Source organism: Trypanosoma melophagium, assembly GCF_022059095.1.
Source record: "Trypanosoma melophagium isolate St. Kilda chromosome Unknown ctg15segment0, whole genome shotgun sequence".
Lineage (NCBI taxonomy): Eukaryota > Euglenozoa > Kinetoplastea > Trypanosomatida > Trypanosomatidae > Trypanosoma > Trypanosoma melophagium.
In genome coordinates this window covers 64,405-87,814 of record NW_027125143.1, presented here as the reverse complement: position 1 = coordinate 87,814, position 23,410 = coordinate 64,405, and the positions used below count along the sequence as shown (strand labels likewise).

The window sequence follows — 23,410 nt, the reverse complement described above, 5'->3', positions numbered from 1 at the left end:
GTCTTTGCGGTGTGAAAAGAGAAATGAAGAAAAAAAAAAAGGAAAACTACCGTAGGTGAGAGAAGTCTTCAAATTCATCATCATCATTTTCCACATTAACAGTCAATGTGGGTTCAACATCAGTCTGTCCATCAATATCACCGCGGACACGAAAATCCGCATCAATATCAAGACACTGCTGAATAGCAAATAAGAGTCGATCCCGCATGACGTGAATAGAACTGTACCGTGGAAGGAAAAGCCAGTAAAAACAAGTAGAGGAATGTGGAAGTCTCTCATCATCATATGTCTCCACGGATACACTATTGTTACTACTGTTACTAGCCGTCCCAATGCCACTTTCATTACCACCAGCAACACCACCATTTCTACCAAGAAGAACAGGATGACCCGTCGCCATTGTCATTGTTGTTGTGCTACTTCCTTCTCGACGTCGCCAGGAGTGAAAGTCAAGCATCACTCGTATTCGCATTCCCGTAGGAAGTCTTTCTCTACCACTAACAAAACGCATAAAGAGGGCACGTTCATGGCGAGAAAATTGTCGTAAAACTTGACGAAGATTTTGTATGAGGGTATCTTTTGGATCAATTCCCTCATAGCGGGCGGAATCGAGTAATTTATCTGGATCATAGTCTGGTAAACCACACACCACACGTTCAAGTTCATACCATTTAAAAAGTGAAACAGCATAAATTGGAATAACTTGATGAAAACCATCAACTAAAGCCTTTATTTGTGCATTTCCCATGGTATGTAATTTAAATCGCATTATCATATTGAGAAAAATATCTACATTATAACGGCAAACACGTAATTGTTTACCACCAGGGAATAGTTCCACTTCTTTTCCAGCATCATCTACAACAGAAAATCCTCCCGGACAGAGTTCTGCAATTTCCTCATCTGTAGCTGTTGCTGATACACCATTGCCTGAACAAGTTTGTTCCCGTATATACTGATATGAATTATATGCAGATTTATCAACAAGTTCAAGATCTCCATCCTCTACTGGACTTCCAACTAGGGCTTTCCAAAAACGACTTGGAAGATATAAGGGAAGTGGTTCGGCACTACGTAAACAACCTGCAATAAGACGTCCCAAGAACTGATACATAGTAAGTCGTACAGGGTACACCATATCTGGTTGTACTACAAACACCTCACGGGATACCCCAATATCATTTACTTGATTAGGGCATGGGATAAAAAGTGGAAGAGATGAACTCATTAGTTCAGAACATACTTGTGTGATACTTTCACGGTAAGGTCCACCAATATCATCTGCACCTTCTCCCAAAAAATGCACACTCCATAATTTTTTTCCTGTACAAAAGAAAGAAACTTCCTTTTCATGTAACAGTTGGTAAACTTGACCAAATAAACTTCCACGAATGCGTTCTGATAATGAAACACTTAAGTCTTTTACAAGAGAAAGTGCTTTTCTACGATTTAGTGTAAGCTTTACATTTTCACCAGGAGAGTTTGTTTGTAAGGAAAAATTGTGTAGTACTCGTAGGGCTACCACTGGTAAAGTATATTGCCGACATAACTTAAGAGAACGACAAATCGGTCCTGTAAGGAACATGTCATGTTCACCATGTAGTAATGCCCAATGAGCATATGGAATCAAAAACTCTGTTAGACTTGTGAGATTTTGCAAAGTAATAAAAACACCTATAGCCTTTTCACGTCCACCAATTTGATCATGAAGAAATTTATTACCATTCTTGTTAAGAGCTTCATCCGGGCAATATGCCATTGGATTATAAAAGTTTAACTCTGTTAATGTCGTAAGTGATGATAATAAGAGTTGGGCCTTTAAAGGTGAAAAGGTAAGAATATCATTACTTCTTTCTATTATAAGATCTTTTGAGCTTTCCTCTTGTGTATAGTATTGTTCCAATGCTGTTTTCAATGGAACTACTGTACTAAGTGCACGATACCCACATGGTTGAAAAGATAATTCATCATCACGAAAACAAACAAGTGCCGAATTCTTTGGATCTACACTAATTATCGGCATTAGTCCATTTGTACACTTTACATTAGAAAATAATACACCATTACCTTTCGTATCATGTACTTCCCGCACAGGAATACCATTCACACGATAAGCAATCGTACCAGCATTACAATCCACCATACAACCAATCACGTCTCCATGTTTCCATAACTGTCCACCGACACTACGTCGATGTTTATTATGTCGTGCGGTGGCTCTTCCTACTTCTAATACCCATGAATCACGTGTATCGCCTAATGATTTGGAACGCGACCACTGTGCAATGGCTGTAGATGTTACCCAGCCAACACTCACCTGTGCATCACCGCGAACGACAACTTCATAATACCAACAACCCATTCGAACACAAACTGTTCCTCGAAGAAAACACGTTTCATCCTCTGCACGAATCTCATTTCCACGTAGTACCGACATCTTCATCTTATTATCACAGGGAAGAAGACTCACACTAAATGAACCACTGCGGCCATATTGATAAGCATTTGCAATCATGTTTGCCTTTTCAAAGAATCTAGGTAATAGTTTACTTTTCTGTTGTGAGTTATGGTTACCGCCTGCTTGACTGTTACTATTTCTCTCACTAATACTAATATTATTATTATTATTATTATTATTATTATTATTATTATTATTAGTAGTAGTAGTAGTAGTAGTAGTAGTAGTACTAATAGTATTATTATTTCTCTCGTTAGCTGCCAAAACCTCACTTACGTCAACAGCTGCCAGTAGTGTCCAGAGCATAGAAGTAGGTGATGTCATATAATTCAATGGATCAACAGGAAGAAATCCAATTGGCAAACTACACATAAACGGTGAAGCACCAAAATTTACATCCACTCCACTAGCTCCAAAAGAGACGGCAGGAAAGAATGAAGTACCTGAACTATTAGCACGATTTACTTTTAAATTATCAAACATACTTATTTGACGATCATCATGTACGCAGGCTAACGTTCCAGCTTCTAGATCCAGTAAGATACCGATAACATCTAACGCTTTCCATTTTGTCCGAACTGCAAAATCATGACGAAACCCATGATAGAAACGACACATTTGAGAACTTTCAAATCCCCAGGATTCACAATCATGTCCAAGTCCTTGAGAAGCCAATACAGAGTGTTGTTGTGCACGCTCCGTCACAACTCCCACTGATATAGCATCTCCACTAGCTGGAATACGTACTTCAAAGTAAAATCGTCCTCTTTTAAAACCAATACTACTACGTGCAGACATTAAACCACGATCGCAATAAGCATACCATATACCATTTCCTCGTTGACTAATAGCCGTTTTAGGTCGATTTTGTATGGGAGTACCAGATGAGGGTAATGTTACTAATCGCACATACCCACGTTCTAGTACTGTTGGTTCCTGAACCTCTTTCATACTATACAGTGTGGGAGCTGCTGGAGTTCCCACACCTACAGAACGTTCCCAAAGTGCGTAAAGACGTTTCCAACGTTTTCGGGTAAAATATTCGTGACTGACATTCTTCCATGCGGCCTCTAAACGCATAGCTGCTACAAGTAGTTCAAATGAACTTTGTACGGTAAGATTATAAAAACCAAGTGGTGGTGATGGCAGAGAAGAGCCTTTAGAAGATATCTGTCCACGATGTAGAACAGACATTAATGGTACATTAAGATGTGCTAGTAATATCTTTAATGGTGTTTGATCATGTTGGGCAAAATTTGGTACGGTTCGCCATAGTTCTAATACGGCTGTTAAAAGACGACGTGCTGGTAATGCAGAGGCCTTTGTAGCTCCTGAGTGAATAGTTAATAGTGATACAAATGGCGTGTTAAGAAAAAATGGTAAACCGCAGTGAAAACGATCATTTGTTGTAAGTATATCACGTAAAACAGAAAATATACTACACGCTACAAACGGTCTCACAGATCGTGCTGTAACGGTAAGTGTAGAAGCAATAGAGCGAGAACTCACAATAGGTCTCAAGTAAAACCAAAGAATATCACTTGGTATCTCTAACTCTGGCCATCCACCTTGAGCATCTGGATATTTGGCTAAAAGTATTTTTTGTCTTCTATCACGTAAAAGTGTTAAGTGTTCAATACCACGACTTTTGGCATCAAAAGAAATAGTACCTCCAGGTCCATTAAGTATAGCGATTGGTACTAACTGAATATCTGCCGTTACATGAGAAAGTGGTGGAAGTTCTACACTAAATGATTCTATATCATCATATAATGCATCAATAATAGCACGTACAGCTTCTTGAAATCCGTATTCTAATTGATTCTTAGAACTAATAGAAAGAAACCATAATTTAATAAACTCTGAAATAGTTATCAACATATCTTCATCAATAGCGCCTGTATCAGAATATCGTAATAAATTAATAAGTTGTCGTACAAGATCGGCACTTCCAATAATATTACCAGGATTAACCATAGCTTTATTTAATACAGATTGTGAGGATTGTGACGGTATATCTTTATTATCGCTATCATTTTCTTTTTTCTCAAGATTTCTCTGTATTTTCAGAACACGATACACTGGTGAAACTGATTGACGAATAGCGGCCAAAACACAATGTCTACTAAGGTGTGCCGTAATACTTTGTAAATATTCACTACCAATCTGTATTAATTGTGGTCGTTCTAGTCCTGCAAATAACATTTCAAATTCTTGTCGAGGGACAAATAATGGAAGTTCGGCGTGACTTGTCATATCACTACGTGGAGGTTTATCCAAATTCACTGTTCCTGAAAATACAGGAAAAGGTGCCCAATGTACATTTCCACAAAGTATACCCATACAATCTTTGTTTTCCGAGAATGTTTCATTCCCTGTAGATTCTGAAAAACGAAAAAACACATGATAAGCCTCAGCAATACTTAATATTGGTAATGATTGTTCACGTGCAACAATATCGGCAGTTGTTCTCTGTGCTTTAAGTGTACGAGCACATCCCCAAAGACGAACACTATCCACACAAACCATCATAGTATCCATAAATTCACTACCACTACTATTCTTACTTTCATTCATTCTCTTACTAACTCGCATATTATCACTAGTACTTAAACTGCTGTTTCGATTAGAAATAATTTTTTGAGACTCCAGTAATTTGTTTCCCATCACCACTTGTTCAATACCACCATTACGCAAAAGACCTTCCAAACGAGAAGCAAATATTTTGGGTAAACTTGCTGTTATACCAACCCCATCTTTATATAATGTTACGCCTTTACTTTCCACCACTAACGCTATATGAATCCAGTGATCCCAATCTTCACGTAACAGTTTCGATGAGACAACTTCCACTTCTCTTTGTGTATCTTCTATTAGACATTGAAGACTATTATCTACTAATACCACACTTAAAAGAGGAACCGTATTTGTTTTTCCCTTCTCATATAGCGAAAAAATAGTAAAATCTGTTCGAGGTCGTTGCCAAGAAGAAGGAATCACAAAAGCTTCTCCTAATTCTGGAAAAGGTCGATCATATAACATTACACTTGCTTCAATTGTTACACCATCAGTCCATTGAGGAATAATACTCTTTTTCCCACAAGATTTTAATGAAAGTGTTCCCGTTAATACACCTTTTGTTCCACTAAAGCATAGAACAGTAGGCGTCAGACAATTAGTTGCATTTCCTTGTGCAAAGTGTGAGATACACGGCATCATACTGTAGTTATCAGTCTCTGAAGTTGATTCCACTGAAGTCATTATACCGCCCTCCGCCCCAGCAGATAAAATAGTTTGCAGTGGCGTTGAAACTCCTAATGTTGGAAGACGATGAAACTCTGTATTTTGTGGTTGTTGATCGTATAATACGTTAGAGAGTGTATTTGGTACACTGGCTGTTAAAGATAAAGGAACGACGGCATCAAATGAAGTTTTTCGTGGGAATTGTAGTAATTGTTGTAATACTATAGGAATAACTTCATGTAAATAACATAAAGGTAATGGTACCTTTGCTATAACACGAGAAGCAAAATTATTTACACGACTTATAATATCTTGTTCAAGTAATAATTGACTTGTAAATGGATCATTTTTTAATACTCCTAATGTAATACGCAGAAAGCATGCCATAACAGCCCATAAAAATGGTGATGAAGAAGTTTTTAATGGAAGTGAAAAAAGGTGCCTAAGTCCTGGTAATAAAAATATCAAAAGTACATTTGGATGAGGAAGAACCACTTCATCCTGAGACGCATTTATAAGACTTTCAAACGCCACTTCACGTTCCTCTAACATATTAAAAGATAATGCAGGTAGAACGGTTACAACATTTGTTTTTGGTTGACAATCCACAATATATGCTGTTTCCATCGTAGCAAGTGAATCATCCACACTTATTTGAACCTTTCTACCAGGTCCTAATATACCTGTAGGAACTCCACCAATAACATAAGCCCATACAAGTAGTCGAGTTTCTTTACTACGCATATCTTCTTCTTCTTCTTCTTCCTCTTCTTCTGCTGTACGTACAAGATCATCTAAAAAGGCATCTTGTAGTTTACATAACTCATTATCCCATGGGGATTTACAAACAAGTGTGTGTAATGCATCCGCACATCGTACCCCAGTATCACTGAGAGAACCACTAGAGATACATCGAAGCGCAAAAGCAAAGAGAAATTCAAGTGTTAAACTTTTTTCCCACTCAGAATGAATCATCTCTTTTGTTACCATTATGGTTTCTTCCGCACCAAAGAGTGGGTTAATAGCTGAAGGATGACAATAATGAAGTAGAAGTACACTGGTACGAATACACATTTCTACTAAATTAGGAACAGCTACACTTTTTACCACAGATATTGAAACTATTTTACTTTTTACCAGAAAATTTGCCACTACACAGAGTCGAAACGCTAATAATAATATATGTGGAGCGGAATACTGATTACATAAGAGATTTTCTGGAAATGCCCGAGCAATAGTACTAGCAAATGTACAAATAAGACTTACCTGCTCTAATACACGATCTTGACCAGAAAGATTAAACTGCATCAGATGTTGAAGACAACTGTGTAGTTCTAATTCAAATTCTTCAAATAGTGAATCAAGGAATAATGCACAACCACGTCTTTCATTAATTGCCACCGCTGAGTTACCCAAACTCACCGCACATTGAAGTCCCAAAGTTTTGAGAACTTTAAGAGATTCCATTAAAGCATTCTCCTGAGGAGTTAATTGAATAACCGTTTCATTCGTTTCATCACCTAATTCCCCAGAAGATTTCCCAACTGATATTTGTTTGCGTGCTCCTCTACTCTCTTGACGATGTAAGCGTTCGGTGGCATGTTCTTGACATAATACACCGGAATTATCATTTACGAAAATAGTACAAAAACTACGAAATATTACCTTCGCTACATGTTGCTGCTGTAGAAAGCAAAAATCTCTGGGTAACCAATTTCTATTGAGTACTTCACTTAATATCGCAGGATGAAATGAATCACTATCGTTTGCCTTATCAGCCGCAATACGAGCATCACAGTCATCTCCCTCACCACCACTACTACTATCTCTCCTTCTTGCTGCTGCTGCTCCTCCTCTTTTCTTGGCCTTTACCACAGAGGCAGATAATTTAGTGATAACACATAAATGTCGGAGAATTTCATACATAGTCCAGCGAAGAACAAATCGAGTTTGGTTTAAACAACCTGAAATTCCAGTTTCAAAATGCAATCGTGAACCAACTGAGCCGTTAAAAAGCAATGAGGCAAATTTAGATGCAGAAACAGGATCACTTTCAAATAGGCGTTTCATATGTCGAAGTCCATCAAGGCGTTGAGAAGCCATTTTTTCACGATTTTCAAGAGCTTCCCTTAGCTTGGTTGCTGTTAATTCATAAGAAAGGATTAGACGTTGTACTAAGTTAGTAGCAGATTCTATTTGAAGAGCTGACCAATCATGAGTAAGTGCATAATGGTACATTTTACGTAATCGCATAATCATAAATACTCTTTTCCATCTAATGCTATTGCAACTCCCCCGAAGGATAACTTTATCCGCAAATGAGCGGGCAAGAAAAAGGGATGATAAAGCAATGTGTTCGGCATCTGAAGCTCTTTCCATTCGAAGTAATAATTGACATTTATCTTGTGCGTCACGAATCAAATGACGAAAATTTTTAGAATCTTGAGATCGACGATTTAATAATTCATTCCTCACTCCTTTTAACTGTAATGATGTACTAGCACAAAGGTTAAAACATTCTTCTTCTGACATGCAATGAACTTGTTGACTACTAAGGTGTATAATAGCCACCGTTGCAAGAGAGATGAGAGTTCCAACATCTTCTGGTGTTTTGGATGCAAGTGGGTCTTTTTTCTTTGCAATTGTCTCCCATTTTTCTCTATGACGCTGACATAATTCATCCATTAAGGATAAATGCGGAGTCTTTTCTACTTTGGATGAATGAATACCTCCTGAAAAGAGAGGATCATTACATACATCTTGTAATACAATATTCACATCATAACCATTTTGAGAATTAGATATATAGGAAGAATCTGGAGTTGTCGCAGACATTCCATATGTCAATTGACCAAGTGAGATAAAAGATGCTATCCACGATGATGCAAGAGTGAGGGCTGTATCAAGAAAAGGAAGAGACCAACGATCGGTTCTCTGTGGACTTCTTGAAAGATATCCAGTAAGTAAACTAAGAAGTGCGTGATATTGCCCACGAAGTGCGTTTAGTTTACGTAAAAGCCAATCGGATTCTTCTCGTGTTATAATGAGAGGAAGAGCAGTAACAGCAGTATGTAGTGGGGATCCAACAAAGGAGCATTCTAAAACATCAATCACCATGGATGCTGTATTAGATGAGATATCTTTACCAACTTTTGTACTTTTTTCACGGGATGCAGAGAGTCGTTGATGTAGCGTTTTAAAAGTCATCTCAGCACTATCAAATAATTCTGTATAATAATTCTTTAAAATAGGGTTAAGACTTGTAGATAGTGGAAGTGCAAAAATACTACTAACCGCACGATACATCCCTGTTTCATTAAAATCACTTATAACAAAACCACTACACTGTCCTATTAATAGTAACTGTAATGTCCCGATAGCTTCTGAAATGGAAGAAAGAATACTTAACTGTTGTTGTCGAGGTTCATTTGGTACCTGAGATGTCATTTGTCGTGAAGACTCTGTTAATAGTGTAGAAAGAGTTGTCTTAATAACAAGTAGTTTCTCCTGTGTTGGAGTCTCTCGCTCTTCTTTACCTTTTCCTTTTGTATTATTATTGTCATCTATCGATCTCACAAGAGCAGCTGCCGAACTCATATCGGTAAAACTTTTTACTATGGCATCCAATAATGCATTCATTGCTGGAGAACGGGGAGTGCTTTGTTGATCGCGACTCAATATTTCACGTAATAGTTTGGCTCGTACATCTGCACTAGGGAAAAAAAGTGTTACACCCTCACGAATAATTACACGAGCAAGAATAGCAAGTTCAGCAGGAAGATTGAAACCTGCTTCATTAAGAATATCAGCAAGGACACCAAGAAGACTTGTTCCACGTTGCAATACAGGTGATGAAAGTTCACCACATGAATCATTATTTTGATTTGTTTTTCCACCCTTTACTGTTGATACTACATTTGCTGAAGTGGTATTAGTATTAGTATTACTAGATGCAGTTTTTGCAGATAATGATGATGTGGATGCGTTTGTGTTTGTATTTGTTTTAGTTGTATTTGTTGTGTTTGCTGCTTTTAATGCAGTAGTATTAAACAGTGTTAATGAACTGTTTTCCTGCCATGCCGCACTACGTCGACGTTGAATGATACCCAATACATTCAGTACACCCTTTATGTCATCCACACGTCTAATCTCAGATAACGCAATGGAATCCGGATGTAACTTAAATTCACATACACGTCTAATAATCCGAATAAGAATTCTTAGCGCGGTGGTAATTATACTTGCAGAAGTATCATCTTTTAAATTGGCTGATCGTCTCGAGTTCATGGCTTTAACAGCACGACAGTGTTCACGTAAGAGAATTTGTACTTCCTGTACACACCTAACACCAACATCATCCAATAGTGGACTAAATAATTGATATTCAGATCCTCCATTAGTCATCTCCGCATAAGAAGAAAGAATACCTAATAACCACTGCGCTAGAGAATCGAACATCAATTTTGGTGATTGAATATCAATCACAACTTGTCCATTGCCTTTAGACCCACTTAAACCAGAAGAAGAAGATGTTGTTGTAGTTCCGTTACCACCATTTCCATGTGGATTGACAGAACTTAAATAGGACTGTGCGTCTACGCCATAGTTCCAGTTTGTTCCTGTATTCTTCTCTTGTAATGGAGCAGATACACACGATAGCATTCCAGTAGCAAAAATTTGTTGTTGTAGTCCTTCAGTAGGATTTGCACTTTCTGGTCTTGTACGGAATATTTCCCAATAACATCCATTGCGATCACAACCAATAAAACCCATTTTGCTCCGTTGTCGTAGTATAAATTGACCATTTTCCCTTTTTCCAGTTTTGATATTAAAAAACATTACCTGTCGAACATGCTTTAACTCTGGAAAGCCAGAAATAGGCTCTACCTTTTTTTCTACCATTCCAATATGTGTTCCATTAAAAAATAATTGTGTATTCGCCAACCGTGGAAGTTCACCACTTGTAATATTAACAAGAGAACTTCCTCCATTTGCTAACCCAGATGATATACCACTATGTAATGAACTCAGCAGTGGGTGATCCAAACACCCTACACGGGTGAAATGTCCTTTTATTATAGCGTAACGACCGAATGCTGGTCCTGATCGAACATGATTGTAAGCAACATTTCCATTTCCCTCATTAAAGAGATACTGCGCGAGAAGTCCGGGTTCATCTCCAGAGAGAATTCTACGTGAATCACGAACAATCTCACAAAAAGAACGACCCCCTCGCCACACACGCAGAGCCGCTATTTGACACACACAGTCATTCCCCGCCGTCCATCGATGTCGGGGATTCTCTAATGACACCTGCAGCCCTTGTTTGGTGCGGGATACTTCTTCCTTATCAAGATACAATCGCCAGTTCCCATCGAAAACTAATACGACGTGCAGAAAACTATTCTCCGCTGCTGGGGCAACAGGGGCTGTTACAACACACATACCACGCGAGTCATGACGATATCCGCCGCGTATACGCCAGGTGCCTTCCACCCGCGTTGTCTCAAGAAACACTTCACCACTACTGGCACGATCACCGTGTTGATAAAACACGGAAGTCTCATCCTTTTCAAGTATTTTTATCCATACTTCTACCGTAACATGACCGCCGGTGGTAGTTAAGCAAGCTTCTGGAGAGCCAAAGTCAATGATACAACCTTTACGTAGTGATAAACAAGAACTAAGTGTACGATCAAGAGGTATAGCTTGTAAAGTACCAGATTGTTGAACTTCTGGAAAATTACTAACATTAAATAAATGCATTTCAAGTCTTGAAAAACCTGCACCACCAGCAGAAGCAGAAGCAGAAGCACCGCCATCACTATTATTACTATTATTAACACTATTATTATTATTATTATTATTATTATTATTATTATTATTATTATTATTATTTTCATCATCGTTAGGGGATGCAGAAGTAGCAGAAGGAGTATTATATACAAGAATTATTTGATCTCCTGGTCCAGAAACAAGTGACATATACCGAGAATTTACAGGCCATTCTGGGGCATCTGCTAATTTTACTATACGACGTATCTCTAATGTGGTATTATAAATTACAACAGCAATACCGGCAGTCACCATATTGTCTGTTAAAAGTAGAAGAGTACCCATTTGACCAAATGCAATACTAGATCTTGAACATTGTGTACAGGATTCTTTTGGTTCAGATGTACTACACACAAGTGCATATACTCCTGCAATATTATTCCGTTTACTAAGACCATACATGGTGTGAATATAAACGGAGTTTTGATCATACCCTACCGATAAAATTGCAGCACCGATATCACGTTCAAATAGTGTGAGTTGTTCAATATCTTCTTCAACAACATCAATGGCCTCGTTAATATTGGGGAGGTAATATTTAGGCTTCAGCGCAAATTCATTTGTCTGCAACCATAACCTCGTCCCTTGAGAAACTTCATAGTTTGGAATACGAAGAAGATACCGCACAGCACGAAGTACTTCACTTATAGAACCGCACTGAAGAGACATCAATACGAGGAGTTCTACTAGGGCAGGCTCTAAGGAAGCAGCAGAATTATCAATATTGCTAGTAGTATTCTTATTGGTATCGTTGCTATTGTTGCTGTTCCTGTGGTCAACATTACTCTCCTTACTTCTGTGTACTCTCTCAATAAGTGCAACGACATTATCCAGAGCCATTCGTACAACATCTGGAGAAAGGGAGGTTCCCAAGTTTTGTGGAGCTGGAGATGCCTCGGCCAGTCCAAACAATGTTATTCCACGTAGGTATTCTTGTAAATTAAGTACCAAGGGTAACATAGTAACACTTGATGTTGTCATACTAGCGTGTGAAAACATATGAATAAGAACTAATGCACCACAATTAATTGCGGCATCTATTCTATTACGTGAACTTACACCACTATTAAATAAAGCGTGCTGATCTCGACGTAGCATTTCAGCAGTTATATCACGATCAAGAAACGTTTCTGAAGGTGTAATTCCACCACTACAGTATCGTCGAACTGCCTGAATAGCCCTAAGTACAACTGTTAAACGTGCATTTGCGGCACGGGGCGCCTCATACTCCTCTGAGAAAGTTCCAGTTTCCTCCGATTGTGATGAGGCGACATCTGCAACAGCTGCTCCCGATACCGGAACAACAACCAAAATGGTATTGTTCGTAACAGCAGTAGTAGTAATATTCGTATTCGTATTAGTACTAGTAGTAGTAGTAGTAGTAGTAGTAGTTGCTGTTGTTGTTGTCGTTGTTATATTAGTAGGAGCTGTAGTTGTATTCGCATTTGCAGTCGTATTAGTATTAGTAGTAGAAGTAGAAGTAGAAGTATTAGTAGTCTGACGCCATTTGTGGTGACGTGTCTTTTGTCCTTCTTTATCCATAAAAAGAGGACTAAATACGTAGGAATCCAATGGCAGCTTATCTAACTGATCTGGTGTCAATGGTAAATATACAGAAGCTTGTGGAAATGCAAAACGTTCAATCCAGTTTAGCTTCTTTGCATGACGATCATGTACCTTATGATACTCAAATCGCACAAACTGATGACGGTAGTGAAGTGATACGGCAGGATAGACTTCAGTTGCGAGATTGCTAATTTCTCCAACAACAGACTTATCACCCACTCGCACCGTCATACGTGAAGCCTCGTAATCAAGTGTAAGTATAACACGATCACCCGTACCAAATACGACACTGGCATTGGCATCTTGTCTTCGCCAGTGACCGTAGAATTTACCTGCACGACTTATACACCAGCCACCACCTTGCGAGATAAAGGAATCATACTTGGCGAAACTCTTAGGAACAATACCAAGCATCATTCCACTCCCATCCGTCGTCTCGCCTTGATGTTCAATCTTTACACACCACTCATGCACACCTCGACGAATGCCCTCCGTTACTTGCAGAGTGATCCATCCATTCCCTGGTTTCATAGCAGAAGCCTCCGTGATAATAACATCACCACGTGGAGTTGTTGTATCAAGCAGAAAGTTTTTTCGCGGTGCGGAGCTGCGCTCCATCACTACCTGCATTCGATCAACAAAGTTTACTACGGCTGTCGGATCGTGAAGTTGACCCTGTGGCCCATTTGCAACGTTTATATACTGAACACTAAGCTCGTCCATTTCAACCTGTATCACCCTAATCCTTTGCGATTTTTCAGAGAGATGCAGTTAATAGTACAAGCCAATACTAGAAAACTATACGCAGACATAACAAAAAGAAGGAAAAGCAAAAAGAAAAAAAAAAGACAATTACAGATACACTCCCTCAGCACCATCATTATTTATATCGATTTTTACCTTCTTTTGTTTTTCTAGCAATGATACACAAATAAAAAAAAATAATAAGAGTGAATAAAGAATCAAAAATAGTGTAAGTACTGTATTTTTCTCAGTCTTTTTCGTTATGTGTATCTCTCTCTCTCTCTCTCTCTCTCTCTCTCTCTCTCTCTCTCTCTCTGTCTGTCTACCTGTAAATAATATATATACCTGTCCGAGGAATAAATAGAAAGAGATGAACATACACATAAACGGGGGAAAAAAAAAGGTTATCGTTGTGTATGATATTGAATCTTTATTCCTTCTAGTTGCTATTTTATTCTTTACATGTGTGTATTTGCATTATATATGTGTGCGTACACCTTTGTTTTTTATTTGCTCATATGTTGTTTTTAAATATTATCAATGTGAGGACCACCATTGTTACCAATAAGAAGAATAAGAAAGTTTATACCCCACATCATCTCAGTCCCGCATCAACTACTTTAAAAATAAACCAAACACCAACTACACAAGGTCACAATAAACACAAACACACACAAAAAATGAAGAAAAAAAACAGACATATGGATAAAAAGATAGGGAGAGAGAGGAAAAAAGAAAAAGAAAAGAGATAGAGGATGAATCCCCTGCACTCACACACTCACAGACACACATCTTACACAGAAGAAGAAGCAATAGCATCATGGAAAGCCTTCAGAGCCTTTGCGGCAAGTTCCTTAGTGGAAAAGCGCATCACGAAGTTTTCCGGGAATCCCTCCTCATCATCTGTGTAGTCCTTATGTGCCATCCACAACAATGCCTTCTCGTTCTGCGGGTGAAGTTTAACCGTCATTGACTTGAGCAGAAAGTGCTGGGCGGCCAATTTACCAATGCCTTCACGGCGAAATACAAACATGTACCTTCCCTTATCATCCTTCTTGCGCAGTATCTTCCCTACACCCTGTCCACGTTCCTTCCACTGATTCTCTCCCTCGTCAAAGCGCAGCAGCTTCGCCGTCTCCTGCCAAACTACATCGTACTTCTCCTCACCGCTCTGCACTTCCACCGGCGCAAATCGGGCCGCACCGCCGTCGGAGACCGCAACCTCCTCAATCTCCATCAGTTCATTCTCAGTCTTATCGCCCGACATTGTCGCTTGTGTACGAATAAAACGAAAAAGAAAGAAGAAGAAAGAAAAAAAAAACCTTGCTGAATGAGGACTAAATAATAAAAGAGAGAAAAGAGAGAAAAGAGAAGAAAAAGGAAAATGATAATAGGTGAAAATTCATTTAGAGTAAGGAGAACACAGATGAAACCAGCACTTTTATTTATATAATAAGACCCACTTTGTGTTTCCATTTTCAGCAAGATTCAATAAATTATTGCATAAGCACAGTATAAAAGTCTCTCTACATATGTATATATTTGTGTGTGTATGTAAGAGAGAAATACACAGAGAGAGAGAGAGAGAGAGAGATAGAGAAATGGGGGAGAGAAACATGAAAAGAATAAGCCCCACAAAGAGATTACTGTTTTCAAAGGTCAAGAAGATCCGCTAGTTGTGAGAGGAATGTTGCGGATGAAAGAATAGATTTATCTGGAATCTTATCTTCTTCTTCTGATGTACAAGGTGTATCAAGTACTCTTTTCCGTTTCTCTCGCTCTGTTCTTGGTGGTGGAACTGCATTTGAGGAAGAGTTCTCACACACATGAATAGATGAACTCTCTGCTGTTGGTGCAGTTATGCAAAACCCACTTCTTTTAACGGTGTGTGATACTGGTTTCCCTAACCCCTTATGCCGCCCCTGCTGTAATGTGGAATTATACCATTCTCTATCATTATCCTGCACATTATCCGATATACTCAAAAACTGATTGATGTACGGTCGCTTTAAGTACGGCCCCAAACGTTCCATCACTACCATTCCACGACACGGTTTGTAGTGCAGTGGAGTAACCGACATGGGCTGCAGAAGTGCTATAAAGTCTATAATCTCCTGCGGTGTGGAGTGCAGAGTTGTGGGTATTTCCCACACACACGGTTCATCGTGCGTGTTGCGTGATCGCAGCCGCGCCCATCCAGACATCACCACACCGTAATGTGGCGTATTGCCATTGCGTGTGGCCGCGGCGTGTAATTCCCCCGCGGCGATGTGTTTAAGAGAAGCGACAACCTCAATTCGAGGAAACGTTGTGTTGTATGCACGACTCGTATATGGCGCAAAGTGATCCATCTTGACACAAAACATCTCATCAACTTCTGCAATGGCGGCATTAAAAGAAGTGAGTAACTGCAATTGCTCATAACGCATGGGCTCAACAAATACAGTAGCACCAAGTCGTTTGGCAAGTCGTTGGACGAGGTGTTCTTTTCCGAATTGATTATGTAAATACACGCGTAATACGTATGGTCCCCGTGGAGTGTTAGTTGTTGTTGTTGTTGTTGTTTCTTTTTTTTCCTGTGAAAAATCACGCACACGTTGATCCATTCGTCTTCCAAGTGCCTCAATCGCTTCATCTAATTCTCTCTCTGAGAGCATCTTACTCAACACGCGTGTACCCGTATTGCCATGCGTTAACGGGCATGTTTCCTGAACGCCCAAGTGTAGCCACGTATCATCAACGTATACATGATCCACACGATGTTTTGCAAAGAAAGGTTCTAAAACTTGTCTTGCTCGATCGTTATATTTAAAGTCACCAGTGTAGAGAACATTTCCAAATGGTGTCTCCATGAAAAACATGACACTTCCAGGAATATGAAAAGCGGGTAACATATAAAGCGTTACAGTATCCGCAGCATTTAAAAGAGATGTATCGTTTTCATCGCCTTTATTTTGTACCGCTACATCTGATTTCACCCCTTCCTCATTTGTTTTATTACAAAAAGGTATTTCTGTGGTTGGTGTTTTTCCTTTTTGAAATAGACGTATGGCAACAAACAAAGGATGTGATATCACTCGTTCTTCCATACCTACACCATATTTATGAATAAGTAAGGCTCGTGTTACTTGATCGCAAATTATTTTACCGGCAGACCAAAAATTTGAAAGACCCTTCATGTGATCCGTATGGAAATGAGATAGAAGGAAGATTGTATTAGGCCCATCACCCGTGGTGAACTGATCAATATACAGTGGAAGTAATGGAAACTTCATGTCTAACTAGTACTACAAGGCCCTTTCGGAGTGCGTAAAGGGCTGCTTGTTAAGGAAGAACCACGACAGCACACGTTTTCAACATATGCATACATACAAGGAGAGAGAGAGAGAGAGAGAGAAATATATATATATATATGCATATATAATTTACACAAATTACATTACCAAGATAAAATAAAACCAAACGAAGTGTCTGATATTCTTGTTCTAAGATACATTTTTTTTTCAGTTTCTTGACTTTAGTAGGAAAAAGTTATTTTTTTTTTGTTGTTCACTTATTATCACGAGGCTAACAACACCATTGGTAAGAAACATTATTATGTAACCATAGTGTTAACAGCGTGGTAATGTTACGATTAACAGTAAAAATCAAAATTAGGGAAACATTATAGAGATATTCCCTCCACTTCCACACCCCTATTTCAATACAGGGGTTGGGAATAAATCTGTGAACTGTTAAACTATCGTCTATTCACAATTGTTTATTTATTTTTTTTTAATTATTTCAGTGATATTTACAAAAACATGAGCTCCTAGCCTTTTTATTTAGGCTTTACAATGTGGAAAGGTATATATGGCACAGTTTCCATTCAATGATTTTGATAATAGAATATGTCTTCTAATTGTATCAACCATAGAAAGTAAAAATAAAATAGGTAATCAATAAATTATTTCGATGCCGTTCAAATTAATTACGTATGTAAACTATAATGAATCAGGAAAAAAAAAAAAAAAACACACACACATACACACGAATAAGAAAAAAAGAAACAGGTTTACAATCGTATAATTTATCCTGCGATTCCCCTCCAAGAGTGCATAAAAAAAGGAACCACATTCGAGGAACCGCCTTCCTCTACAAAACCCTCATAATGGCGAAACTAAGATTCGGAAGAGTGCGTGAAGAGAAAACGTCCCCAGAAAATAAATCACCGGGAGATGTATATATTTTTTTTCCTATTCTCTAGGTGGAAATTAAATAGAAAGTAATCCAGATGAATGAAAAGCAGAATTTACACATCTCAGCCGCAGCATTTCCTCACTGAAGGCTACAGAGTGAAGATAAGAGAAAAGCGGAAAAAAAAGGCAAACGAACAACAACCCGTATATAGGAATCAGAATCGTGCGCTATCACGTCAATAATTCGATCCGTAACTTTTTTTATCCTTTAACTCTTCTCTCTGTCATCCACAACTTCAAGAAAAATACAGAGATAAATTGTCATTCCGTAATGGAACAAGTCCAACGGTTTCTTCTCGCTGCTTTATGTAGAAAAAATGAGGCAACTGTCGCTGCTTGTAGTCGTTCGAAACAAAAACACAAACACATCGACGGCATCCCTTATCAACTGCAGTGACTGGAAATGGGGGAAATTGAGCTCCTCATATTTCCCTCTACTTCAGAGAGAAGGTGAGGAGAGCATGCGTGAAAAAGTCGAGAGACATCAGCAGGTATACTCAAAAGAGGCCAAACATCAATCAAAGGCAAAAACACTATTATTATAACTATTATTATTATTATTATTATTATTATTATTATTATTATTATTATCATTATTATTATTATTATTATTATTACTATTATTATTTAAAAAAATCAACGGTAGCCATGGTACAAACACCATGCTTTTCTGCACATCTTCGAAGCATATCATTTTCTGTTATGTACAGAACATCTGTGCAACCTTTTTCCTTCATGTAAAGCGCCCAAGCAATAAATCTATGCTCGTTATTCAGATCCTTTTCTAGACCAAGATCACGCAAAAACTCAATGTGTTCATTTACACCCTTCCGCTGAAATATCATCCACTTTTCATTCTTATGCTTAAAAAGAAAATCCAACAGATCCTTAAACCGCTTCGTCTCTGCAATAAGAGGAGAAGAATTATTCTTTCCAATCACCTTGTGTGCGTCTTTGTTTTTCTTATCTATTTGATGAAGCAGCAGCTCAGATATAAGAATGGAGTTCATGCAATAGTTATCCGTTAGGTGTGGTATAACTCCACGCCTGTGCGCCTCTAGAAGCGATGGGAGATCAAATAAAAGACGTTTGCAACAAGGGAACTCGTGTTGATCTCCTTTACCGTTAGAGATGACATCATTTAGAGAGATACTTTTAAATGTATCCGGTGGTAGTTGGCGGAGACGTGTGATTCTAAGCTCAGTTGACATTTTGTACCCATATGATTAAATCAACTGATGTAACAAAAACAAAAATAAATAACTAAATAAATAAATGGAAAAAAAAAGTCCAAAAAGAAAAAAAAAAACGAATTATTGATAGGAAGAAATTAGCAAGCCTGACAACAGTTCAGAAGCCATATGATTTTCATGGCCAAAAGAAAGAGAAAACTCTACCTCTTGCAACATGACCACACGAGATCAAAAGGTTTTAAAAGAAAACATAACAAAAAAAAATCAAATAAACCAATAAATAAACAAACGCAATTTGTACATTTCTCTTCCGAATGTTTCACTTCTTCCAGCTACATCATGATGATACACACACATACACTTACACATACACATACACATACATATACAAACAGCAACTCTTTCTTTCTTTCCCATCTTCCACCAACACCTTTACTCCTTCTTTTTTCTCTTCGTCGCCGTTTCCTTCTTCTCTGGTGCTGGCACATCCACTGGTGGGTTTACACGGCGAAGGTGTAGTGGCAGTCGCATTGTAAATTCTTTCATCTGCGTTTCTTCCTCTGCGGTGGGCGCCGAAACTCGTGTGATGGCGCGCAAAAAGTCTTCGGCAACAAGTGGCCGCTGCGGCAATCGCCGCAAACGCCGTGGGTGTAATACTTCATCCACAATTGCACGTAAATCCCCGCCGGTGAGTCGTTCCGTGAGAAGCGCCAACTCGTGATAATCCTCCGCCTTCAGTGCGGCCGCGTCTCCGGTGCGTTGGGCGATGAATTCCTGCATTATTATCATTCGTGAGGCGTAATCCGGACTTGGGCAGTACACCATGTGTGCAAAGTGAGTTACCATCGCATTAAAGTCCGCGTCCCACGGGGCTGATGTGGTTCCAATGACCATTACTCGGTCTGTAGGTGAAAGGCCGGCGATACCTTTGAGAACCTCCCTTTTCATTTTCTTTCCACGTGCTATTAGTGGGTCTTTGGGACCCTTTCGCCTCTTCTTACGCATAAACAGCTTCTCCACATTGTCAATGTAAATAACAGATGGGGCCATTACCTTTGCTAGGTGAAATACCATTTGAATAATACCAACAAGACCTGTATTGGTTTCAAAGTTTCCTGGAGAAATATCAAAGAAATTTGATCCACTGTGATTAGAGATAGCCTTTACAAGACGTGTCTTACCACTACCAGAAAAACCATAAAGAAGTAATGTCTTGGCACTTGGTGCAAGATCATGAATAACTTGAGAACCAAGAGGAAGAATAGCGTACTCTGTTACACATTGACGTACTTGTGCTGGTGAGGGTTCACTCAACCATGTCGCCTGTTGTAGATAGCTATCAAATAACTTTTGAAAATTTTCTTTTTTCATTTTCATAACCTGTTCTACATTTTGATCCCAGTTATTAAGAATACGTTGCCATTTTTTTCTAAGTTCTTCATCTGGTTTTTGCACACGTAGTAGTGCATCAAGTGGTGATCCATGTATAACGGCAGCACCCAAGTAATCCTCTAATCGAATATTTGGGTCTGGTATTTGAAGTACATTTAAACGTACCGCAGTGTTCATAAATGTCTCAATCGTTACACCCTTTGTTGGATCTTTTAGTTTTGGTGCTCGTGGTTTCTTTGGTACTTTCTTATTTCCACCCTTCTTTTTTTTACCACCACGCCTCTCTTGTTCAAGACGTACCTTTAAGTTCTCTACTTCTACCATGATGAGTTGATCAACAACTTTTCGTAACTCCTCCATAATACCACGAGGTCCTTCTAAGAGTTGTTGACGAAGTAAATTTTCATCCGCTGCTTGATCAAGATCTGCTTCCTTGTAATATGTCTCTTCAAATCGTGGTTTCCATATCGTGTAATAACGTTCATCTGCTGCTTTAATATTCTCCCAGAAATTACTAGGAGGTATGGCTGGTACCGTTTCCTCTTCATCACCTTTACGTCGTATAACACTACCTGCTTTTCGCGGTGGTGCACGTCCGTCTATTGTGCCTGCCACAGATGAACGCATTGCTGCAGAACCCGGACGACCAATCGTACCTGTTCCATCAAATGCCGATGAGGGACTCGCAACAGCCGCAGATCCCGCAGGAACAGGTGTTGTAGCATTAAATGATTCCAAATACTTTCGACTTCCTCCCTCTTCTGGTGTAGGGAATGTTAATGGAGCATCATCTTTGCTTTCCATTCGGGCGTACGCCATACGAGTGAGTACTTCATTTAACATTTCTTCCATTGTTCTGGGTCCTTCTTCAGATTTAATGCGGGTCTCAAGTTCAATTGCTTTTTGTCGGTAATCGGCCTCATTCATATGTTGACGTGCTTTCCTCTCATCTAATCGCACTGCCGCCGCTACTTGTTGCTCATCACTCATCGTTGCCGCGGTGGGACGCATCCCGAGAAGTTGCAATTCCTCTGCGTGATCACTCCGCACTCGCTTACGTGCAAGATAGGCCTGAACCGCTCGTTGTACCACTGTGGCAGCCCGTTCCTTTCCAGTGGTGTAATTATACTCATTATCACGAAGTAAATTTTGCTTTTGCTGCATGTACATAATTAGCTGAAATTTAGCACGCTGACGCGCCTGACGACCTCTTTCATTTACTTGTAATATTGCGATCGCCTCATCCACCGTCATAGTCTTCACCTCAGGCTCCTGGGTACTAGTGGTACTACTGATTTTATTAGTAACATTAGCCAAAAACTTTGAAACTGGTGCCTCAGCATCTGTATCCTGATAGTGTGATTGTAATGAGACAATCTGACGACGTCGTTCCTGCAGCTCAGATGCGTTATCCTCAACAAAATAACGTGGAATGGGAACTTCAAGTTCCTCTGGAGTCATTTTTACATCAAGCATGGCATTATCCAGCTTTACAAACTCCCCACAGTTTGCTGTTAAGAGACCTCGTATTTCTAACATTCGACCCACACATGTATCGAGCAGTGTTCGTACGTCGTAGCGTTTTTGTGGCTGCAGTAGTGCGTCGTGTACACGAGCGAGTCGGCGTACGGTGCGCAGGTATTGTATATAAAGTGATGTGAGAGAACTGAGTAGTTGCTCATATCGCTGTCGTCCACTTGGCGCCACGCGTAATTTACTGAGATTGACATCTTCTCTCCAGATGGTGACAAGATCCTCAAGGGCCTGTTGATAGTAATTTTCGTATGTGACAGATGACATGTACTTTTAAAGGTTTCTTTTCGTTTTTTTTTTCTTTTCCCTTTTTATTGTCGTTCCTTTGCTCTTTTTCTCGTAACTTTCTACTTGCCCTGTCCCTTCATAATACATACAGACATGTGCATATATATATATATATAAAGAAAAAAAGAAATAAGTGAAATGCAGGTATTGAAATACACCACAAATAAAGTAATGAATTCAATCAATCTCATATATATACATAGCTTATTCTTTTTTTTCTTTGCTTTTTTCGTGTCTTTTCTACAGCTGAAGATGAATGTAGTGATAAATACAGCAGTACCAATGGCAGTAGGATGAAAGTTGATGGTAGCAACAGAAAATGGTCTGTATACACACAGAGGGCAGGAAAATATAACTTCTCTTGAAGAAGCATCCGCAAATTTTTTTTGTAAAAACAAAACAAAAAACAATTAAAAAAAAAGGTAACTCTTGTTTTATTTTTTTTTTGCATTTTTCGCTTGCAACCATTTTCATTCTTTGTTCTCATGTATTATTTCCTTCTTACTTCCACTCCCCTGACGATTGCAAGCATGACTTCCCTGTTTCCATAAGCATCTAAGATGTAATAGGAAATAAAAGAAAACAAAAACAAAAATTTGGATTGATATTGCCTAAAGTATAAGGGGTTTAAGAGCACCAAATATCATTTCTTTCCTTCTTTCTTTTTTTCTTTTTACTTTTCCCTCACTCCTTAACTATCCCGTGTATACACGCAATTAATTGTTTTTGTGAATAACCCCATATTACATAAGAACACTCAGATAAATGGTACGATGAGAAATTGTTACGATTACACTTTTTTTTTATTTCATTCCTCTTTTTTATTTTTGTTTTCCTTTTTTTTTTTCACTTCCAACCAAACCAGATATTACAATATTAAGGTTATCTTTTTTTTTGTTTTCTTCATTCTTGTCTTATCA

At 38.8% G+C, this 23,410-nt stretch overlaps 5 protein-coding genes across 5 annotated transcripts; all 5 read right to left on the bottom strand.

Moving 5' to 3' along the window:
• Positions 1-46: 46 nt before the first annotated feature.
• LSM04_003373 (HECT domain) lies at positions 47-13,825 on the bottom strand (the record flags this gene model as incomplete). The annotated part of the gene is made up of 1 exon (XM_067338337.1): positions 47-13,825. One exon carries the CDS (start codon positions 13,823-13,825, stop codon positions 47-49), a length of 13,779 nt encoding a protein of 4,592 aa, XP_067193708.1.
• An 814-nt stretch (positions 13,826-14,639) lies between these two features.
• Positions 14,640-15,113, bottom strand: LSM04_009350 (Ran binding domain; the record flags this gene model as incomplete). Its single annotated transcript, XM_067338336.1, has 1 exon — positions 14,640-15,113. One exon carries the CDS (start codon positions 15,111-15,113, stop codon positions 14,640-14,642), a length of 474 nt encoding a protein of 157 aa, XP_067193810.1.
• Positions 15,114-15,498: 385 nt separating this feature from the next.
• LSM04_002355 (uncharacterized protein) lies at positions 15,499-17,121 on the bottom strand (the record flags this gene model as incomplete). The annotated part of the gene is made up of 1 exon (XM_067338335.1): positions 15,499-17,121. The coding sequence occupies one exon, from the start codon at positions 17,119-17,121 to the stop codon at positions 15,499-15,501; it is 1,623 nt and encodes a 540-aa protein (XP_067193684.1).
• A 1,586-nt stretch (positions 17,122-18,707) lies between these two features.
• LSM04_000125 (uncharacterized protein) lies at positions 18,708-19,295 on the bottom strand (the record flags this gene model as incomplete). Its single annotated transcript, XM_067338334.1, has 1 exon — positions 18,708-19,295. The coding sequence occupies one exon, from the start codon at positions 19,293-19,295 to the stop codon at positions 18,708-18,710; it is 588 nt and encodes a 195-aa protein (XP_067193633.1).
• Positions 19,296-19,709: 414 nt separating this feature from the next.
• On the bottom strand, positions 19,710-22,469 carry LSM04_003388 (ATPase; the record flags this gene model as incomplete). The annotated part of the gene is made up of 1 exon (XM_067338333.1): positions 19,710-22,469. The coding sequence occupies one exon, from the start codon at positions 22,467-22,469 to the stop codon at positions 19,710-19,712; it is 2,760 nt and encodes a 919-aa protein (XP_067193709.1).
• Positions 22,470-23,410: the final 941 nt, after the last annotated feature.